General features: G+C 42.6%; 1 protein-coding gene across 7 annotated transcripts in view; it reads right to left on the reverse strand.

Annotated features, from left to right (window-relative positions):
- Positions 1 to 21,865, reverse strand: part of ADD3 (adducin 3) — a 174,898-nt gene that overhangs the window by 20,402 nt on the left and 132,631 nt on the right. For all 7 annotated transcript variants that reach the window (XM_066618839.1, XM_066618832.1, XM_066618836.1 and 4 more), the window contains 2 exons: positions 16,759 to 16,979; positions 5,983 to 6,121 (listed from right to left, as the gene is read on the reverse strand). In XM_066618839.1, the coding sequence (XP_066474936.1) occupies positions 5,983 to 6,121; positions 16,759 to 16,953 (334 nt within the window). In that variant the 5' untranslated portion in view covers positions 16,954 to 16,979. The remainder of the gene's footprint in view (positions 1 to 5,982; positions 6,122 to 16,758; positions 16,980 to 21,865) is intronic.

The raw sequence follows: 21,865 nt of genomic DNA on the forward strand, positions 1-21,865 counted from the left end.
CAGAATCTATGAGGGCTGCTGAGTATCCTGATTGAGAGCCCAATCCTGTTCTCCACGGCATGGTTCCATGCTGCGGACCACAGTCGCTGTGCCATAAGGCACATTTGCGGGGCTCATCACCAGGCTCCCGCCGGTGCTGGGCTAGCGCTAGCTGGTGCTGGGCTAGCGTTGGGCGGTGGCCCAGGTTCCGCAGCTTGGCAGTGTCCTGGACTGCCAGGCTGTGGAATGGGAGGCGGAGGCATGGATGGGGGCGTGGGGGAGGCGTTCCGGGGATGGGGGAGGCCGGCGGGGTGGGTGGGAGGCGTGCCAGGGGGCGGACGGGAGGCGTGTTGGGGGAGGGAGAGAGATGGATCTGTGGAGCTGTGCTCCGCAGGATCCAGGGTGCTTGTGCAGGGCTGCGCGCCCTACACGAGCGCCTTTACTTTAGCGCTGACCTTTTGGTAGGTTCTAAAGAGAGTAGCCCCACTGCAGGGCTGCTTACCTTACACGGGGGAAGGGAACAAACGGGAGGTGCCTCCCGTGGTAGTGCGGGAGGCGCAGGATTCGGCAGCAGCCCTCCTCGGAGCCGCCGAACCTGGGCTCTGCGGGCAGCTCAGGATTGGGCTGTGAATCCCCCCACCTAAGCAGCCCACAGGATTCTATGGGGTAAAAAAAAAAACTTGTAAAAACAATTGGCTTTAGAGCCCTGCACTTTTTGTCCTTCACTTCACTATCCATATCTGGACTTGCCAAGTGTGGATTGTTAATTCAATGAGTCAACCCCAGCCTCCTCTCAAAAACTACTGTACCAGCCAACACCCAGGACAGTAATACCACACAACACCTGTTCTGGTCTTTTTTCCATCTCTCTCCCCGAGTGCTACCAGACTGCTAAAACCAGAGTGGGCTTTTCAGCCAATCTTGGTTCACAGCCTAAGTTGTTGCAAACTTATGAGGGTTTGGGCTGTTGCTTGGTCTTCTCCTGTACTAGGAAATTGTCATTAGGCAAACACTTTACAATTACAAAACCTTTTTGCCACTTAGGCTTGAGTATGTTGGTGTTCAGGCACTAACACTAACACTTTCATGCCCTCTGCCAATTCATGAGGTCTGGCTTTTAGATCATAACGTTTCTTTTGTTCAGCTTGAGTCACTTCTAGGTTTTGTTTGGCAAATTCATGCAAAGTCTGTCATGCAGTTTGTTAAAATATTCAACAACAGGTACTGGCATCTCATCTAATTGGCCTTCCCAAGAAGACTTGAGTAAGTGCAAAGGCGTAGTTATGTTTCTGCCATAGATAAGCTGATGAGGTAAACAGCCCAAAGCTTCACTAGGGGTGTCACTGTAGGCAGAACACAAAAATGGTATAGCATTGTCCCAAGACTGTTCATAATCATAACAAAATTTTTTCAACATCTGTAATAGCATTGAATTGGCTCGCTCAATAATTCCATGTGAAAGAGGGTGGTGAACGGAGCTAGTAAGTTTGTCTATCTGGCCCAATTCACATAACTTCACTAATAACTTAGAAGTGAAATTTGAGCCTTGATCTGACAAGATTCTGGTAGGCACACCAACTCGAGCAAACAAGTCCAGTAAACATTGAGCAACTTTCCCAGCTGTAACTTTGGCTAAAGGCATAGCCCAAACATATCTGGTTGCTCTGCAAATACACACCAGAAGAAATTGATTTCTAGCAGGAGTCTTTTTCAAAGGCCCTAACACATCAATACATATTTCAGAGAACGGAAGCTGGCTTAGAGTTGGCACAGGCCTTTACTTGGCTTTTTGTTCATCTGCATTTCTTCCAACAACTTGGCATGTTTCACAGCTCTTATTGTACTCTTTGACTGATTGCCTACATGTTGGCCAATAGAACAACTCAGTCACTCTGTGATAAGTTCTTTTTTGAACCATACGCCTTCCACACAACGAATCATGCGCTTGCTGTAACACTAGATTTCTATATGAAGTTGGAACTACAAGCTGTATTTTCTTTTGCCACGAGGGGGCAGTGCTGGCTAATACAACTTCTACAGAGCAAATCATTCTGGAAGGAAAAAATGAACATCTCCAGGCTCTCCCTCCCCCTTCTGCGCTTTTTCGACCCATTCTTGCAAGGCAGGGCTGGATACGGTGGCTGCAATAAACCCGCTTTTTGTTTCAGGGTCTTGTAAGCACTGTAAGGCTGATACTTCCTGGCAATTTGAGGGTACAGTCTCATCAGACTCGTTAGCTGGCTGCTGTTGCATCTTTAGTTGACTTCTGGTCTGTACAGATTATACAGCCAGGACATCTGTTCCTTCTGCCTGTTTTCGTGCTTGTTCATCTGCGAACACTAGGTCTCACCCAATCAGCATGGAAGGCAAGTTAGATGCATGAACTAGAAAAAGTGGGGTCCTTTAAACACTTTATACTCACAATCTAAAGTTATTAACTCATAGAAGTGGGGAATTGGGGAGTCAAACAAATATGTGGCTGCACAATGCTTGGCTTTTTGTGCTGTTTCATTCTGTAAAGAGTCTAGCAACTCTTGAGAAACGAACGAAACGTCACTCCCAAAATCTTCACAACCTATGGTTTGAAGTTTTCCCCCACACAATGAAATAGGTTGCTTTCACTTGTCATTCACCCATTTTCGCTCCTCCTTGGAAATTAAATTGTCCATCTCCATTACTTCGCATCCTGGCAGCGGCTCTGAAGACCAACCTGTTGCCGTAGCAACCGGTAGAGAGTCTCTATTGTTTTCTGAGATGGCCTCACTCCTCCTTCCTCCTCCTAGAACTCTTACAAGAACCTGGGAAATTTTCCCAACAGAGGAGTGGGCTAGCCCCTCCCTCTCTTCCCTCAGGGAACTCCTGGGGCTAAGAGCAGTCTGTTCAAGGCTGGTCTTCTCTTGCTCGTTTTTGGGCTCCCCTCTTCATGAGATTTGCTAGAGCTCTCCCTTGGGGCAAACCCTGCAACAAGTTTTACCCGGGGCCCAAATGGTTTACTTACAGTCTTAAGGGCTGGAGTTTGCACCGCACTTCCATTGGTATTTTGCCCACAGAATTTTCTTATATGGCCTGTCCGATCGCATCCATAGCAGAGATCACTGGTTGTTGGGGTTGCAGCATTTCCAGTGAATTTGTGGAAGTCAGCTGGCTTTGGTTGCTTGACAACGGCTGTTTCTTTGTTGGCTGGCCAGGACCTTTGCTGTTCCCCTGCCCCTCCTTTCTTTGCTGGCTGTTGCTGAAAGTTTTTAGGCTGCCCATTTGGTTGGCTTCTGATGCTGGCTTGCTGATGCTGCCTTTGGGATGCAACTTCATCTGCTATCCTTGCCGCTTGCAGAGCAGTTGCAGGCTGTCTTTCTGCTACCCAGTCGGACAATGCTGGCGGTAAATAGGAGAAAAAGTGTTCTTTCGCCATCAACTCTTTCCATTGCTGCACAGTTTCTGCTCCTGCGGTCTCGGCCCAGGTGCTCAAAGCTCTCTCTAAGCGCAGCTGGAAATTAGTATACGTTTCATCTGGCTTCATTTCTGCATGGCGGAACTTCTGCCTTGCCATTTGCTCATTTATGGCCAGATTCTCCTTGACTAATGACTTAAACAGTTTGTAATTGGTCTTTGTTCTTTAGGTAGTCCTGCAAGTATGTGCACTAGTTCTGTACCCACACATTGTGAAAGGAGTACACGCAGCCATAACTTCTTAGGAACTTGCTCGTCCTCACATGCTTGTTCAAACATAGCAAGATAGGACATCGCATCCCCATCACGGATGTACCTTGGAAACATGTGTTGGTCCCACTGCTCTGTGAGACGCTTCCTTTGTCCTCTCCAATCTTCCATTTGCATTTCCGTATGGCGCTGTTGCATGGCAAGAATTTTAGCCCAGTCTCCTGCTGAGGGCATTGCTGTTCCTGGGGAAGCTCTGGCAGCATTCTCATCCCCCGCTACTTGCGCTGACGGTGGGGCTGTTGGTGCAGGAGTGTGTGGAGGAGGTGTGAAAGCCGTTTGCACTGCAGCCGGCAACACCGGGTTCACAACAGCAGGCTCAGATGTCGGTTGTAAAGGAGGCTGTGCTCTTACTGTGGAACATGATGCTGGTTCTTGCACGGCAGGCCACTCATCCTCTTGTACTTTTACAACAGTTTCTTGCCATGCACCTCTGGCTGGCAACATCCGAGGGTCCTCCTCGCTTTCGGCATCACTTTCATCCATCCGTTCCAACTCTTGTTGAAATTTGAGAGTAGACCTGCTGGCAGCTGCACTTGGCATGTTGTGCCTCTGCGGATTGCTCTGGTTCTCTGCACTCCATGACGCACGTGCTTTGAACCTCTGTCTCTCTTCCTCCATGAGTTGAGTTCGGTGCACCCGAGTGTCCTCTTGGGGGCCTCTTGTTCTCCATGGTCATAGGTGGTACAGACTCAGATCTGTAAGCCTCTTCCACTAGGCTTGGGGTTTGGGAATCCAGTATGTTGACTGGCATCGGTCCCACAGCCCCCTCCACCTCTTCAAAATCAAGCAGCTGATCTCTGAACATCATGTTGCTGTCTTCTACTCTATGCTAGTTCTGCTTAACATTGCTGAGGCAGAACAGCCCTTACTGCCAAAATAACAAACCACTGAAATCTTTGTAGAGGTTTGCCTCTGCCTTAAGTGTAACCACTTTTGGGAACAAAGTTCAGTCCACTGCCAGCATGTCGCAAACTTATGGGGGTTTGGGGTGCTCAGAGTTCTTGGTTCTCAAACCCTAAAGCCCTCAAGGCCCCCTGTTCAGTAGTACTGCCACCACTCTGTATGTGCCAGTGCCTTAGTCCAGGGACACTGAGACCCTCTAGGTTTAACTCTATCCCTTGCAGGAACTGAGCGCCTTCTCCAATTAAAGCTTCAGTCCTCAAATTACTAGACCTCAATGAGCATTTAGTAGCTTGCTGAACAGCTAGGCAGGATTCTGAACCTTTGTCCCCAACAGATAATGAAAAAAACTTGGTAAAAGAGATTTTAGTTTATTAAGTACATAAGGTTACATAAGGCAGCAAATGCTAGAGGCATAAACATCTAGGAAACATATCAGCAATAAAATAATAAAGCTAGCTGGCTATCTCTATTAATCCCTATCTCTCACCTGGGTAAGCTTCTCTTGTAGATATTTTAGCTCCAGGCTACCTGTGAGGCCAGATGCCCATGGTGGACAACAGAACTCCCAGCGTGTAGGATGTTGCACCCAAAACCTCTGTCCAAGAAGGGACCAGACACACCCCTTGGGGCACTCATTATTTCGACTGTCCAATCAGAAACTTTTGAGGACAGAACGTTCCCGAAGTTGGCTTGGTTGTTAGCTCTCCTAGTTCTTACCCCTCCAAACTGGAGATCCACAGCTGCACTTCATCAGCTTGACAAGGCACCTTTTTGTCTGCAGAGGTGCTAACATTCCAGTGGGTTGTAATTCTTGTTGTCTGTCCTTTCTGGCCAGCAAAGGAGAGACAACAATCTTTTTGTTTGTTTACTCACATTCTTGCAGCCAGGAACTGCTAGCAACTTCTCCGTTACCAACTTAGTTTGGTTCAGGTTCCACATGCTAACTAAGGCCTAACATGTACATATTCACGACAGTGTTCCACCTGCTCTTTCCTTCCTGGGAGGAAAGGCAGCTTGGCTCCCTTGTCCAGTTTCCTTCAAGGCTACCGTTCCCTTGCATAAGGGTTTGCCTTCCAATATTCTCTGCAAAGGGCCCTGCAAAGATTGACAGTTATAGCCAATGAGAATGGTGCATTCTTGGTAACAACGGGCCAATCAACATGTATTTTCTGCCTCATCAGAAATGACATTCCCCAATGTTGTTTTGCACAGTGCTTGACTTTGGGGAACGCACCTCTGGTGCTTCTGGAGATATTGCTGTATCAGATATTATGCCCAAGTAATGTTCATTTCTGGACTTTCAAGAAATGTACTCTGTTAAGAAAGTCAATCCATTTAGCCATTGAACAGGCCATGATTATTTGCATGCACAGCTTTACTTACTTAGCGGAGATGATGAAAATCCAGCAAAAGAGCTCGCCATAATGTAGTCAGCAATTTGTTGCAAGGCAAGCAATCCAGTTGGGTTATTGCCTTTCTTCATCTGCTCTTGTATAAGAGATTCCAGATCTTCCCGAAAAGCCTGTAAAGACAATGATGTTTCACCAGACCTGACTGGGAGTGGCAAACACTAGTTTTGTTCTACTACCCATCTAGTACTTATAGTTTACTATAATACTTGATAGTTTATATATACTTTATTATAATGGTTTACTTGTTCTTCAAATCTGAAATATGCTAGAATCCAAAACTGTGTTTTGAAATTCAGAGTAGCCACATGGATGCAATGATACTTTTATAGACTGCTTGCACCTCCTCTTGCTGCTGCTTTAATGTAGCAGAAATAGGAGAAGAGGAAATGAAAGGTGCTTTAGCAGCTTGTTGAAAAGGGACAGCATTCTGTTGCAACACCATTCTGACTTGTGCAGCCATGACATTCAATGACAGATGAAGCACCAGTTGACAAATGCAGTACAGCCATCCTTAGTGGTGTCACTAGGGTTTGTGTCACATGGTGCAAGAGGCCATGCAGTGGGTGGGGCAATAATGTGGGTGGTGGGCATGGTGATATATCACTGCCCCGCCTCGCTGTTTTTTTGGCTACAATTTTTGACAGAACATAGATATTTCAATGTGGTTTTTTTCATTGCATTCTGTTGTAAATTACACATTGAATGGTATATAACATGATATTATTCCTACAAATTGTGATTTTAACAATTTTGGTCACTAGTGCACGTCATCTCTCCATGTGCATCACCCAGTGCAGGTTGCACCCCCCACATCCCTCTAGCGATGCCACTGGCCATCCTAGCTAGATAGTTATGTCAGGTCCAGAAAGATCTTGCGTGATGCCTTCTCTGATGCTTTTTTGTCTACCATTTTCTGAAATTAGGGAACAGTGCGCACATCCACTCTAAACTGTGGCGGTTTTTTCTGCCACAAAATCTTACAAGTAGAAAAATTAAATGTAAGGCTTGTATCCAGGTAGAGAAGGGTTAAGGATATAATCTCTTTGCTTTTTCTGTTATGCTTTTTCTACCTGCTTCTCCCACAGAAGTTACACCTTGTCATGCTTAATTATTGTCCTTTTGTCTTCCACTACTGAATGCAATGTGTCATGCATTTATTTTGCAACAGTATTCTATGGAATTAGAGCAAACAGAAATCTTGTTGCACAAATATGTTCAGTTTCAATAGAGAAACTTCTCCAAAACAGAGGTGGGTCTGGATCAAGATGTTCAGAGTGGCTGTTATAAGCTCATCCACCTGCTACCATTAAGTGAGGTCAAAAGCAAAATTAAACACAGCTCTGAGAACTCTGCAACTTGAACTCTCTGGTTCCTACCTACTAGCTGCAGATTCCCTCCAAGGGAATCCCTCCTTCACTTCAGTATTGGACCCACAGCTCATCAATACCCAATTCCATTTACAGTGAAGAAAAGCAGAAGCTCATTGCAAACTTATCATTTGAGTACATCACACCTGCGGCTTTGTCCTTCACAAGACATGAACTAAGATTTGACAATGAATGAACGCCAAGATTCTACTTGCACAGTTCCGATTCAGCAGCAAGTAGTGTTTTCCCAGGATAAATCAGTGTATTTATTTAAAAATGGAAAAAACATTTTGCCTACTCAGCATCAGTTTCAAGCATGTCTGACTCATTTTTATAAAAGGTCACACAAAAGATTTATACGGAAAAATACACAATGCAGTGATATTTCGAGCAGAAGGGGCAAGAGTAATTTCAGATGAAATTTCTTATGAAAATGCTGAATCAGGAAAACAAACCATCACAACTGTCAGAAGAATGAGAAATTGTGTTATGAAGTCTGTGGGCACTGGACATGTTTTCTTAAAATAAACAGGCCAGCGAAGATATTTAATGGCCCAATCCTATCCCATTTCCGGTGCGGATGCAGCTGTGCCAATGGGGCATGTGCTGCATCCTGTGGTGGTGGGGCAGTCACAGAAGTCTCCTCAAGGTATGGAAACATTTGTTTCCAAGGCTGCATTGGTGCTGGAAAGTTGAATGCAATTGGGTTCTAAATTGCCTATAAGGATTGTGCAAGATTCTGCAGAAAGATCTCTCGCATGTGTACACACACATACGTGCACATCTTTAAAAATAAAGTTCAAGACTAGTACATTGCCTCAGGTGTCTTTAGGTAGACAGTGCAGTTTATAAACAAATAGAACAGGACTGCTGCCAAAGAGAAAATAAAATAGAATGAAGACTTTTTCAAACAAGATATAAATGTTCTCACAAAATAACTTCTCAAGATCTACAACTTTAATTTACTTGGCAACCCACCTGGCGATCTTAACTGCTTGCAAAGTAAGAAGGCCAGTTTTTTGTTAGTCATAATGGGCATTAAATATGTTCTTTTGAAGTGATAATCCTTTCAAGTACTTGGGCATAGGTTATAACAATGAGTGCATTTGTGTGTGCTTAAATTAAACATAACATTCAACATAGGTAAAAAATTGATTCTTTCTTTCAGGATAGCAAAATGAAATCTGCCAGAACCTTGTATGTTGTACTTGGTCCTCAACTTGTATAAATCTGACATTTTAATGAAGCCAAACTCAGTAAGATAACATGATTAACACAAGTGATTCTCAAAAAGAATGTCAAGACATATAGGAAAGCACATGCAGTTTTGTGGATGGATAACTAGTACTGGGAAAAGTGGATTTGCACAGGTGAAAGGTTTCTGTTAGGTAGATAATGTTGTATACCAGGGTTTCTCAAACTGTGGGTCACAATCTGATTGTGGGTGGGTTGCGGAGCTGCAACTGACAATCCCAAGGAAAGCAAAACTGAGTGATACCATATGTTTACTCGCAGGTAGACAACATTGCCTTGGTCCATTGTGATGGGCAGGCTGAGAGGAATTCAACGCCATGAGAATGGTCCCAATCTGATGAACGCAGCCCCCAAAACACCAGAAAAGGAAGTCCCTCCCTCAAGCTGACAAATGTATTCAACCCTATGGAAAGCGAAACTAAGCCACACGGTCGCGTTTACTCACAAGTAAGCAAATATGCCTTGGCTGGTGTGGAAGGCCAGACAAGTGGGACTGCAAGGTCACCCGAATGGTCCTAATCCTATGCACATGTAGCTCAACAAGTGCTCCAGAAGGCAGCCCCCTCCCCCATAGGACAGTAAAACGAGGCTTGAGCTAGTAAGGCTTTTTTTTTTTAAGTCTTCTAAAGCTAGGTGGGTTCTGATTGTGTAATTTTAAAAAGGGAGTTCCAGTGCTAATAGGTTTAGAAAAACTACTTGATTGGAAAGGGTTGTTATCTTTAACAGATTCCTTTCCTCCGCCCCACAGTGGAATCTCATTTCCTCTCATTATTCTGGTTTTTTAATGCTGTTTAGAGGGAAGCTTTGAATCTCAGTCCAGCCCAAACAAAAAGACATGTTGGATTTAAAATTGATTTTGCCCCAAATCACACTGGACTGGCTTAAATAATTCAATTCAATAAACCTTTATTGGCATCTGGCTTAAATAGAAGAAAAATTGAACAGGGCATTGGGTGGGGCTGTTTTTTGGTGAAGGGCTGTGTTTTTTGGTGGGGGATTTGAGGTCTTTGCAGGTAGGCTACAGAGAGACTTCACTTGGTGGAACAGGGCTAGCTTGCCCATCTCATCTCCCCTTCATTGTTTTACTTTAATTATTTCTAATTATTCATTTTTATTTATTTATAGCCTGCCTATTTGGCACACTCAGTTTACAAACAAAATTAAGACTTCTCCAAGCCATCACTGTCCCAACAGCAATATACGCCAGTGAGATATGGAAGATGACAAAGAACATCATCCGACGGATAAACGTCTTCCAATAACTATGTCTTTGTTGAATCCTGGGTTTCTCGTATTGAGAACATATCACAAACCAAGAAGTACATCAACAAACAAGTATGTGCCCACTGTCAGAAACCGTGGTTGAACGACGCTTCTGATTCGCAGGTCATATCTTACACCAAACAACTGCCTAGGACAGACATAAACTGGATTCCATATAAGAGGAAGTGAAAACCAGGACGTCTGAAGATCACATGGAAAAAGACTCCCATTGAAGATCTAACGGTCATCAACCTGTCATGGGATAAAGCTGAGGCTGCTGCAATTGATCAACTACGGTGGAGAGCGCTTACTGCCCAATGCGCTGAATGGCATGGGAGGATCTAAATCTAAGTAAGCCTGCCTATGGAAAAATGGCACAATTTCAGTGCTTGCTGCATTCTCAGGAAAGCACTTCCTGCTTGATGATGTCACTTCTGGCCATGACATAACTACCAAATTAATGACATCACTTTATTTTTAACACAGACATACAAACATATACATTTAGGAGTGCTAAATACTATATACCATTACGCATTAATCATACTATATCTCCTAATCTACTACTCATCTACTTCTGCCTCTTATTAGTTTATCCATTTACTTATATAATATATACTAAATTTTCCCTAATGTCCTATACTATATTTTCACTTTCTAGCAAACATAAACTTACTTCAATTACTCATTAATATTAAAACAAAATAATCTAATTACCAAAGTATTACTTATAAAATAATTCTTCCATCTACTTCTAACTCTTCTACTCATTTATATATTTCTTATATCAAATATAATAGACTTTTCCTAATTCCCTATAATATCTTTTCTAAATATTCAGTTTTTATCATCTCAACTAGTTCAATTACTCATTAATATCAAATAATAATAATCTAATTTCCAAATTATAATAAAACCAACAATCTCTTATAATATGATCTTTACCATTCTCCAATCTAATTACATTTTTTTCTTTAACATAATAACCACCTATAAAACAATTTATCCACACACTAACATTTCCAGCTATTTTTTCTAATTCATTCTAATTCATATATATCAATTTTGTATATATTTATTTTTTAAGTAAATTTAAACCAGTTATTAACTAAATAAAATCCTCCAATTTTCTTTAACCCTCAGGTTAACCCTCAATGAACCCTGAGGGTTAATGACATCACTTCTTATGGGTCCTAGACAGATTGTCATTCTAAAAAGTGGGGCCTGGTGCTAAAAGTTTGAGGTATACAATGTATATCCTCACAACAATGGCCCCTTAAGAATTGTTTATTTGGGAATAAAAAGTATAGGCCATACTGACCAAAATATGTAAACCTGATAGAAAAGTTTCAAAAATGTGATACTTGTGCAATATTTAGTAAATGAGTCCTTTTCTGCATGTCCTAAGTGGTGTAGGACTGATATAGTGCAGTGGCTAAGAGACTGATCTATGAATAGGGCTGCACCAGTTTAAATCTCGCATTTGCTATAAACTTAGGCAGGCCTAAAAGAAGATTTTCTTAAAGTGGGTGCCTAAGGGATTGTTCCAGATCTACATTTCAAAATACTCATTCCTGTACTAAACCAAAACACCACACCTTAGAGTCTGCATGGGAAAAAATTACAGCTGACCTGGTCAGCCAGAGACAGTAGAATACTCTCCAATTTGGAACTGAAAACTCAGATAAGGAAAATGTACATTTTGGAATAGGATCAGAGATACTGAGCTTCTTTTAAAAATTAGACTCTAGGCACAGTGAGTAAAAATATGCCTAAAATGTTAGAAAGAGATGGACCAATGGCACTCATTTGTAGGGATGGGATCTCAACTCTGGATGACTCAACTCGAGTCGCCCAAACATGTGTTTTAGGACAACTTAGTGTCCTGGACAACTAAGTGTCGACTAAGTGTCTACTCAAGTCATGGACATAACTGACCCCAACTCGACTCGTGACCAGTGACTCTAAAAATGTGTCTGGACTCAAAATGACTCAAGTTCTACCATGAGTCCCTATCTTGTGTGTTCCAGCTTACTTTGTTCACCACTTCCACAACGTGCTGAAGACCTTGTGGGCAATCCGGAAGCAAGAAGGCATTCTGAAGAAAGACATGGCAGCAGATGTGATGGGAGGGTAGGTTCCAGGAGACAGGGTATGGGTGTTGAGGGGAGCTGGAAGGGTTGAGCTTTCTTTCTTTTGGGGGGGCTGCACAATGCTAGGGGGAATGAAGATTAGGCAGGGGCCACTAAGATACAGGGAAGGAGCTCTATTGTCATCAGAACAAAGTTGTGCTCAGGGAAGCCCTTGACTCGAGACTCGACTTATTTCATGAAATGACTCATGACAACTTGAAAGACCAACTTTCTCGTGAGTCAAGGTCCCTGCATGATTCAGGACTCAAGTCACATTGTGGGGTCAGTGACTACTTACTTGACTCACTGGCTCAGTGACTCAAGCACATCCTTGATCATTTCTAAACAGTTGAAATGAGAGATTGCTAGAAATGTGGGAATGAGCAACTTTGATCTATGGCAGGTTCAACTTACTGTATCGATAGCAATGCATCTATTCTACCACAGATAGTTTCAAATCTCCCAGAAGTTAGGAGCAAACACAGTATCCTGCTGATATTTAACACAAAGACAAGCACGTACGAGACATATTGTCTCGTATATTGTCTCCATTACAAAATGCTTTGTAGAAATGGCATTATTAGCAATAAGCAGGTCAGGGTATCAGCAGAACAGATTTTCCCAGCTAAAATAAAGTTTTGTATATTGACCACTGGAAAACACAGTGGATGAAAGGTACATTAGTATCTGCTTTGGGAAAAAAGTATTGTACCATGTCTCTATGAGACTTACAAAATACATTCTAAGTAAACTGGATATGAACACTCCAGTATTAACTAAAGCTACAGGAAGGCCACAAATAAGAGGGTGATGCATGGAAAATGCTTTAAGAATTCATGGCTTAAGTCTTAACTATTTGCATGATGATATATCTAAAAATAGTTAGACTAAACATGGAAAAAGAAGGTAGAGATTAAAGACATAGGGAGGAAAAACCAGTGAATTACTGGTAAGAGCGGTTTAGTAGATTTATGCTCTTCATGTCTGAAATCTGCCAATAACCAGTTCTTGCTAGCTGTATAAAATCTGAGCTAATTAAGTGTTCCACAAACATTTTGCACAACGCTCAAAAGAAAAAAGATGCTCAAAGTCACAATGCTCAAAGCCACCATTGCTTCTGAGAACAACCAGGAATTAGGAATATGACTAAATACCTAGAATAACATTGCTTGATCTTGTCACACACTGACCCAGGCAAAAAGAGTTTGTCCTATCTTGAAGACTCTTCTCCTACCCTATCATATGATACCGATATGGATCATGTTGCACTCCCCTTAAAGGGTCAGGTTTTCAGTCTGAGGGTACTCATAGACCCTTCTTTGAACCTGGATAGTCAGGTGATGGCTGTGGCTGAGAATGCCCTTAGCTTTCTTGAATCAATTGGACCTAGATACGAGTGCTGCTGACATTAAAGTTGAAATACTGGAAATATTTATCTTTTTAAAAATTTATATTTCAAATATCTCAAGGTCTGTTTCTCTCTGAATGAATTTGTCTGTCCTGTAAAGCCCTTAAGAGAGTAACAACTCTCTCAGTACTTCAGAAAGGAAGTTTTCTGCATGGACTCTTCTTGATGGCAGGAACACTAGACACCCATGGATTTGACTCAATGCAGGTGTTACCCTAACATAAGAAACACAAGAACAGCCCCACTGGATCAGGCCATAGGCCCATCTAGTCCAGCTTCCTGTATCTCACAGCGGCCCACCAAATGCCCCAGGGAGCACACCTGATAACAAAAGACCTCATTCTGGTGCCCTCCCTTGCATCTGGCATTATGACATAGCCCATTTCTAAAATCAGGAGGTTGCGCATACACATCATGGCTTGTAACCTGTAATGGATTTTTCCTCCAGAAACTTGTCCAATCCCCTTTTAAAGGCATCTAGGCCAAATGCCATCACCACATCCTGTGGCAAGGAGATCCACAGACCAACCACATGCTGAGTAAAGAAATATTTTCTTTTGTCTGTTCTATCTCTCCCAACACTCAATTTTAGTGGATGTCCCCTGGTTCTGGTGTTATGTGAGAGTGTAAAGAGCATCTCTCTATCCACTCTGTCCATCCCCTGCATAATTTTGTATGTCTCAATCATGTCCCCCCTCAGGCATCTCTTTTCTAGGCTGAAGAGGCCCGAACGCCGTAGACTTTCCTTATAAGGAAGGTGCCCCAGCCCCGTAATCATCTTAGTCGCTCTCTTTTGCACCTTTTCCATTTCCACTACGTCTTTTTTGAGATGCGGCAACCAGAACTGGACACAATACTCCAGGTGTGGCCTTACCATAGATTTGTACAATGGCATTATGATATTAGCCGTTTTGTTCTCAATACCTTTTCTAATGATTCCAAGTATAGAATTGGCCTTCTTTACTGCCGCCGCACATTGAGTCGACACTTTCATCGACCTGTCAACCACCACCCCAAGATCTCTCTCCTGATCTGTCACAGACAGCTCAGAACCCATCAGCCTATATCTAAAGTTTTGATTTTTTGCCCTCATGTGCATGACCTTATACTTACTGACATTGAAGCGCATCTGCCATTTTGCTACCCATTCTGCCAGTCTGGAGAGATCCTTCTGGAGCTTCTCACAATCACTTCTGGTCTTCACCACTCGGAAAAGTTTGGTGTCGTCTGCAAACTTTGCCACCTCACTGCTCACCCCTGTCTCCAGGTCATTTATGAAGAGGTTGAAAAGCACAGGTCCCAGGACAGATCCTTAGGGCACACTGCTTTTCACTTCTCTCCATTGTGAAAATTGCCCATTGACACCCACTCTCTGTTTCCTGGTCTTCAACCAGTTCTCAATCCATGAGAGGACCTGTCCTCTAATTCCCTGACTGTGGAGTTTTTTCAGTAGCCTTTGGTGGGGGACCGTGTCGAACGCCTTCTGAAAGTAAGGCCCTACCCTGCACTGGAAGACCTTACTTGACCCCCTAGATGCCTATGGAAGTACCTTCTGGTTGCATCCAGGAGTCGTTCTGAGGTATGGGGTAGATGTGCGCGCGGGGGGGGGGGGGTTTGTTTATTCAGTAAGCACATTACGAAAGCATGACCAAGCAACAACTGTGTGCTTTCCTTGCTCCCCCACAGAATTTCTATCCAACAGTGACCATCTTCATCCAATTGCTCTTGTCACACGCATGCTAAATTCACAGAGTACAATACTGGTTTTAGGGCAACACTATGTATTGATTACTCTAGGCCAGGAGTCTCCAAACCCCAGTGTGGGGTCCAGATGCGGCCCATGACAAGCCTCTAGCTGGCCCACACCAAGACTCTGTCCCCTGCAAGTCTCTGGCCCACTTAACCAAATGTGACCAGAGTTGTACTCCAGTTGTGTCTGGAGGGTGTTCTCAGGGCTGGGAAGGTCAAGCGCCTCTACTCAGAATACTTTCCGAAGACCTAAACACATCACTTCCTGGTTTTTCTGAAAAACCAGAAGTGATGTTTTTGGGCCATCTGAAGGCCTTCGGCTTTCTAATATATTTATTTAAATTCTGTATTTAAAATTTATTTATTTTTCCAGCCCTCGACACCATGCCAGATATTTGATATTGCCTCTGCTCTAGGCCCAATTTTGCTCATGGAAAACTTTCCTTGAATGGTCTGTGTATTGTATTAGAAAGTTTTTATTTCATATAAAATGGAAAGCACAATACAGAATGTTGCAGACATTTACCTAGACATTCCAAATGGAAAATCTAAAGCACATTTGAAAAAGGATCAAATACCTTCAGATAAAGGAAGTTCCTAAATCTCCATTATCTGCTACTACTAATGGAATTTTAAGAGTTTTCCCTCCAAGAGCACAATTGTGCTGACTTTTGCCTAACCCACTAAAAGTTATTAGATGATTAAAATTCATCGTGACACACCATTGCAAATATCCGCTTTCCACTAATCCATATTGTATACACCTGGCTGCATTATCACCCTTCTCTGAACCATGAGAAGAAGCTTTCATTACTATTTTGTCCTCCATATGCCTAGCCAAACACATGCAATTTTCCATTTAGCCCCGTTGAGAGCTTGTATATACTTTCAGACTCTGACCAAAAGAAGCTCGCATCATATCTAGCTATATGCCGCCTTGAATAAGAAAATGCCTTTCTAGCACTCTAGGCTCCTTCCCTGCAGTATGGTGCACATGTTTGGAGCAGGATGAGATTATTATAGAATTGTTTTCTATAATTTTTTCTATTTTTTTCATGGTACATTTAAGCCACTAATTTTTTTTGTAACTGATGAAGAGGATACAGTGAAATGACAGCATTTGTAAGGCATCTGAGACAGTTTCAGAATACAGAATTCAAACTAAAAGCAGAATGCTGAACTGCATGTAAATGTCTTAGGAATTTGTATCTGGCCAATGACTTTCTTCTCTGCATCTAAGCAGCAATCAAACGCCATGTAACTGGGAAGCAACTTCTGTGCAGTGTTAATGAAGCATAGCATTAAGAAAAGAAACAAAACAAAAAGAAAAGGAAAGTAAAACTCCAAATAAAGGGCTGTTCGTTCACACATGGAAACTATGCAAACAAATACTGTACAAACTATTCACTGATAATTTTCAAGAAAACTTCCACAGTCCTGCAAGATACCCTTTGTTGTAATATAGCCTAAGAGGTTTCTCCTCCTGTTTTGTTTTAAACACTCACATAAAAACACAAGTTTCTGAAAATGAAGAAACTGTTTTTGTTTCCTTTCCACCTCTTAATCCTACTCACAGGACTCTGCAGTATCTGGGTGACTCTTTTCCTTTGTTCCATCATATTGAAGTCTTGCCTGAGGTCAGGAGACATGTTTCTTTCACGGATGTAGTCAGGGTCATTTTCATTGATGCGGTCAAAATATCTCTCTTTGTGAGGCATGCTGGGAGGTGGAGGTGTTGTGATCACCCCCTGGTTGGTCTCAGCACTCATGCTTCAATCTGGATTACTCTCTTCACCTGAAACAATAAGCAGCCAGGAGAGATTTAATGGAATTTAAAAACAAGTCATCAAATTGACCTTACAAGCACAGGGGGGCAAATATAATTCTTCCTTCTCCTCATGGGGAGGGCGCAGGCAGAGAAACATGCTTAGAGCCCCACAGCTGTAGAACGAAAAGGTCCTGGGAGGGCGTTACTCAATCAAATGTATTTTTAATGCTCTAGAAAAAATTAGTGGTAGTCATTTAGCTATGAATTGTGTTCCAGTGCAATAAAAATAGAACAATCACTTCAAAGAATTATGAACGGGCTGCATATCAGCAATAAGAACGTTCATAGCAATCCATTCACTTTTCACTTTCTGAGGGTCAAACACGAAACATTCACGTTATTTGGTTTTGCGTAGGTGAGGGTTTTCTGGTCTATGTCTTTTGGGACCACTCAGAAAACTTCAGTACAGTGGGCCTTCCTTATCTGTGGGCTTGGCATCCATGGATTCTACCATCCACAGATACCAACCCATACTTCAGAAGGCCTCCACGATGTGACCAGAAGCCACTTCCTGTTCTCATCCACAACTTCCAGCTGTGTCCGAGGCATGAGGGCTGAAGGGTTAATCTAAGCTAGGGGTGTCAAACTTGTTTCATACAGCAGGCTGAACAGCATTCATGATGCCTATGGAGGGCCAGAAGAGATGTCGTTAAGCAGGAAGTGATATCATCATGCAGATGATGACCAAATGTACTTTTTCTCACTTAGGAACTCATTAACTGCAAATGACAGAAGAGAAAATATGCAAATCATCATATTTTCAAGATATGGGAGAGCCCAATTATTACACGGACTGCTCTTTCAGCAGTGACACCTCAGCTTAGCTCAGCAGCTGAGAGCTGCGGCTGGGAGAGCAAGAGGGTCACATCTGGACCCTGGGTCTTATGTTTGACACCCTTGATCTAAACTGTCCTCTCCCTGGCACCTATTTAGATGCTCCCCCCGCCAGCTAATACTTGTAGTCTGGTCTTGTGGACCAAGTCATACACTCAGGTTTACCCTGCTAGTCAGTTTAGGATAACAAAATGTTTTGAGTGTCACAAAAGCCTATTTGTTGCAATAAGAGATTCATGTTGCCTCTTTCCGCTTTCAAAGTTTGGTCAAGAAAAAAGAAAAGGCCCTGTCCGTCTTTCATACCTTCTATATAATTCCACAAAACTCAGGACAAGAATACACCCTTATCTGTCTTGGTGCTAGATTTAGGGAGGCGAAGTAGTAAAGGAGGCTTATGCAACTTCTTTCTCTCTTTAAACTCCTGTGTGACATGTGAGAACAATTTTATCCTATCTCAGCTTTCTCTGTGCATTCCAGAGGATGGGGGGGCATGGACAGACACACAACTTGGGATCAATGGGAGCCACAAATAACTGCAGGCTATTAAACCCACCAATTTTGTTGACCACTCGTTTTAAACTAAGTAGACAATGATCAGCAACATCACTTCCAAGACACACTGTAATTTCAGTGAGATAATAGTTTATTTGCTGTAAATTGCTGCCATCAGATCTCAATACGCCACCAGATGGTGCCTCAGCACTGAAGAGGCCTTAATAAAAAGCAGCTCTGAAAATGGAAAGAATCACATGATTGGTTTTACTAGACTGAACCTCCATTTCTGAGAATTTCTACAGAATGCAATTTTCTCCTACTTGTATGTAGTGCAATAGATGAATTTTTTGCCCAGGGAAAAAAACTGAACATATAAGTTTGAAATAGGAAAATATACTGCTGTAGAAAGTTCATATCATGCTTAGAAAAGTATGTTACAAAAACAGTTCTGTATCAAAAGAAGTGCTTGAATTCTCACACACAACTTGTTCATATACTACCATCTCTTTAGCTGGAGGTTACACTGGAATGTAATTTCTAATTGCAATGCTATTCTGTGCACACACTGCAAACAAGTGGTTTTTCTCCAGACCTCTGTGAAAAGCACAAGATACTTTTCCTCCATCATGGACATCCCTGTGAGCTTTGACAAAAGTAATATGCAAACACTATACATTCTGAGTTTCATTTAGATATTAACATGAACATTTGTACATGAAAGTAACAAAACCACAGGATGAAGTAAACTCTGAACCAGATCCTGAAGTTGTCTTTAGATTATAAAGCAAAACATTTTTTTATGGTTTAAGACTGAAGTTCTCAAACTTCCTGGGTTACTTCTGGGGTCAGTCTTTGCCGGGGAGGGGGCTAGGGCAGTGATGCGATACCCAGGATTGCACTGTTAACAGGGGTGGAATGGGTGTGCTTTTATTTACAGGTGGCTGCAGGACACTGCAGGAAGCATGGGGAGCCCTGTGCAGACCCCCAGATGCTCAGAACATTAAAAAATCCTTGATGCTCAGAACATTAAAAAAATGTGGGTGTAAAGCACTTCCTAGTTGTGAATGCAAAGAGGAAGTGCTTTGTGCCAGCTTTGTTTCAACATTCTAAGCAACAGGGAGCCTGCGGTGGACTCCCTGCACTCCCTGCACTGTCCTGCAGTCACCTGTATGTAAAAGCAAGCCCGTTAGTGACATAAACCTGGGGATCACATCGCTGCCCTCGCCACCTCCCCCACTCCTTAAAGGGACCGAGGGAACTTTACACGAGCTGATGGGTCGCGACCCACCAGTTTGAGAACCACTGAAGGATCCTGAAATAAAAGAAACCATGGTCTATAATATCCCCAAATGGGCTTTCTTAATGGTAGCTATGCAGTTTACACTCAGAATCGTTGCTGTAAATGGGAAAATTTACCTGTATTTGGGCATCTTACCACATTGTGGCCAGTGTTTATAAGGTACATTTTTATGGCACTAAAGATTGCAATACAGAAATATGAATGTTTAACTATTTTTTTCTCCCCTAATAAAAAACAGGAAGTTTTAATATTGTAGTCTTGACTTCAGTGTAAAATTCCAATGCCAGCCACAGGCAAACTGACTGACAAATATTAATGGGACTAAATCCCAAAACTCCCCAACTTGCTAAAATGAAAAGAACTGGAATAGTATAACTAGACTTTATATCACATATTCATAACCTCTTTAAAACCTGTCTACTGTTGAAATTATTTGACTCCAATACGACTTTCTTTAGGGTAAGAATTCCTGACCTGCATGCTGAGGCATGCTAGTGGAGTGGTGGTGCAGCTCGTCAACTTGTCAAGCGGGAACCCACCTCAAACTCCATCTGCAACATGGGATTAACCTTCAACACCCCACTGGGTGAGGGACCACAGTTCCTCCTTCCCATAGAGGGGCGGCAGATCAGTATGCATTGCTACTATTCTGCCCCTTCTTTGCTTCCAGGACAAATGGAAGGAGATGAGGAGCAAAGAGCAGCACAGCAAAGAGTGAACTCAATTTTGAAAGGCAAAGGGAGACAAAGTGGAAGTGAGCTGGTTTGAGCAGGGGGAGTGCCATGGCAGGGGAGAGCAGACAGCTGGGTGAGAGTGGGTGTCAGTGAAGATTGTGATGCCTAACTAAAGCAACTCCTGTAAAGCAGGTTTATGTCAGCTAGGACTCCTAGTCATGGACTGCTGTTCAAATCATGCAGATTCAAGCTGCCTCAACTCACCCACATAATAGTACTAGTGTAGCACAAAAAATCAAATTAATTAAAATATTCTTGCGATGTACCCTCATACAGGAGACTGCCTTCTGGGTCCCTGCATAATTTGCTGCAAGCGGTGGGTCTTGCCACTATCTCTAAGTAGAAATACCCATCGTAAGAAGAGGCATGTCCAATACAGGAACTCTCACAGAAAACAGAGAGAAGGAGAATTTCTTATTCTTACACTCTAAATGTAAAACATTTTTGGATGAAAAAGGAAGTGTGCTTCCACATTTAATTTAGAAAAGGAGGTGGGGACCTCAGCTGGGAAACTCAGTCAAGCGGCAAACATAATTTCATTTCTTAATTCTACTCCACTTATTTCTCAGTGAAAACCCCCCTAAAAATACATGTAATACTTGAGCAATCTGTAAAAGCCTCTGGGAACTAATTGGTTCAAGTTTGTTACTTTGCTATGAGTTTGTATGGTAAAAAAGGATCATGAGTGTTCACAAAAGTAAACATCAAGTAAGCATCTAAATTGCTCCACAGTTGTCCCCCCCCCCCCCCAAAAAAAATTCTAGTTTTACCAGAAAGCTTCACATTTCATGTTGGCATTCTTTTTATAACTATGCACTTACATGATTCTATCCATGACATCTTACAGCCTGACTGCATTCCATTTCTGGAGCCCAAGTTTATTAGTAGGTGTCCAAACACTGCTGTTAAAGAACCAGTCTCCATTCCTTGTGCATGCAGTAAGTCACCCCCCTGACACAACTGTACCACTACAGGGGTGGGCAAACATTCAACTTTGGGGATCCTGGACCTTAAACAATTGTGCAGAAGAGGGAATTTCAGCAGGTGTAGTTTATCATCTGTGAGATGACAAACTGCACCTGCTGAAACTCTCTCTCCTACACAATTGTTAAAGGTCCAGGATTCCTAAAGTTGAAAGTTTGCCCATTCCTGCTCTAGTACATCTCCCATAACCTGCAAAGTATAGCTATACGATGTAAGTGCTTTGGCAAAAAAGTTAGAGAGGAGATTGCTGCTAAGCTGCCACAGTTGGAATAGATGGTTAACTAGGGACTAGGCTTCCCTAGGACATGGAGATTCGCAACTAAGCTACATTGGCATAAATTATGACTTGCTCTAGAGCAGCTTAAAAAGGTTATCTGTATAATTTCATAGAATCACAGCATGTTAGAGTTGAAAGGGACCTTGGAGGCAATCTAGCTCAGCCCTCTGTTCAGTGCAGGAGCCTACAACATCCTTACAGGTGGCCATCCACTCTTGACTTGAAAATC

The sequence above is a fragment of the Tiliqua scincoides genome, chromosome 3 (assembly GCF_035046505.1).
Source record: "Tiliqua scincoides isolate rTilSci1 chromosome 3, rTilSci1.hap2, whole genome shotgun sequence".
Taxonomy (NCBI): Eukaryota; Metazoa; Chordata; class Lepidosauria; order Squamata; family Scincidae; genus Tiliqua; species Tiliqua scincoides.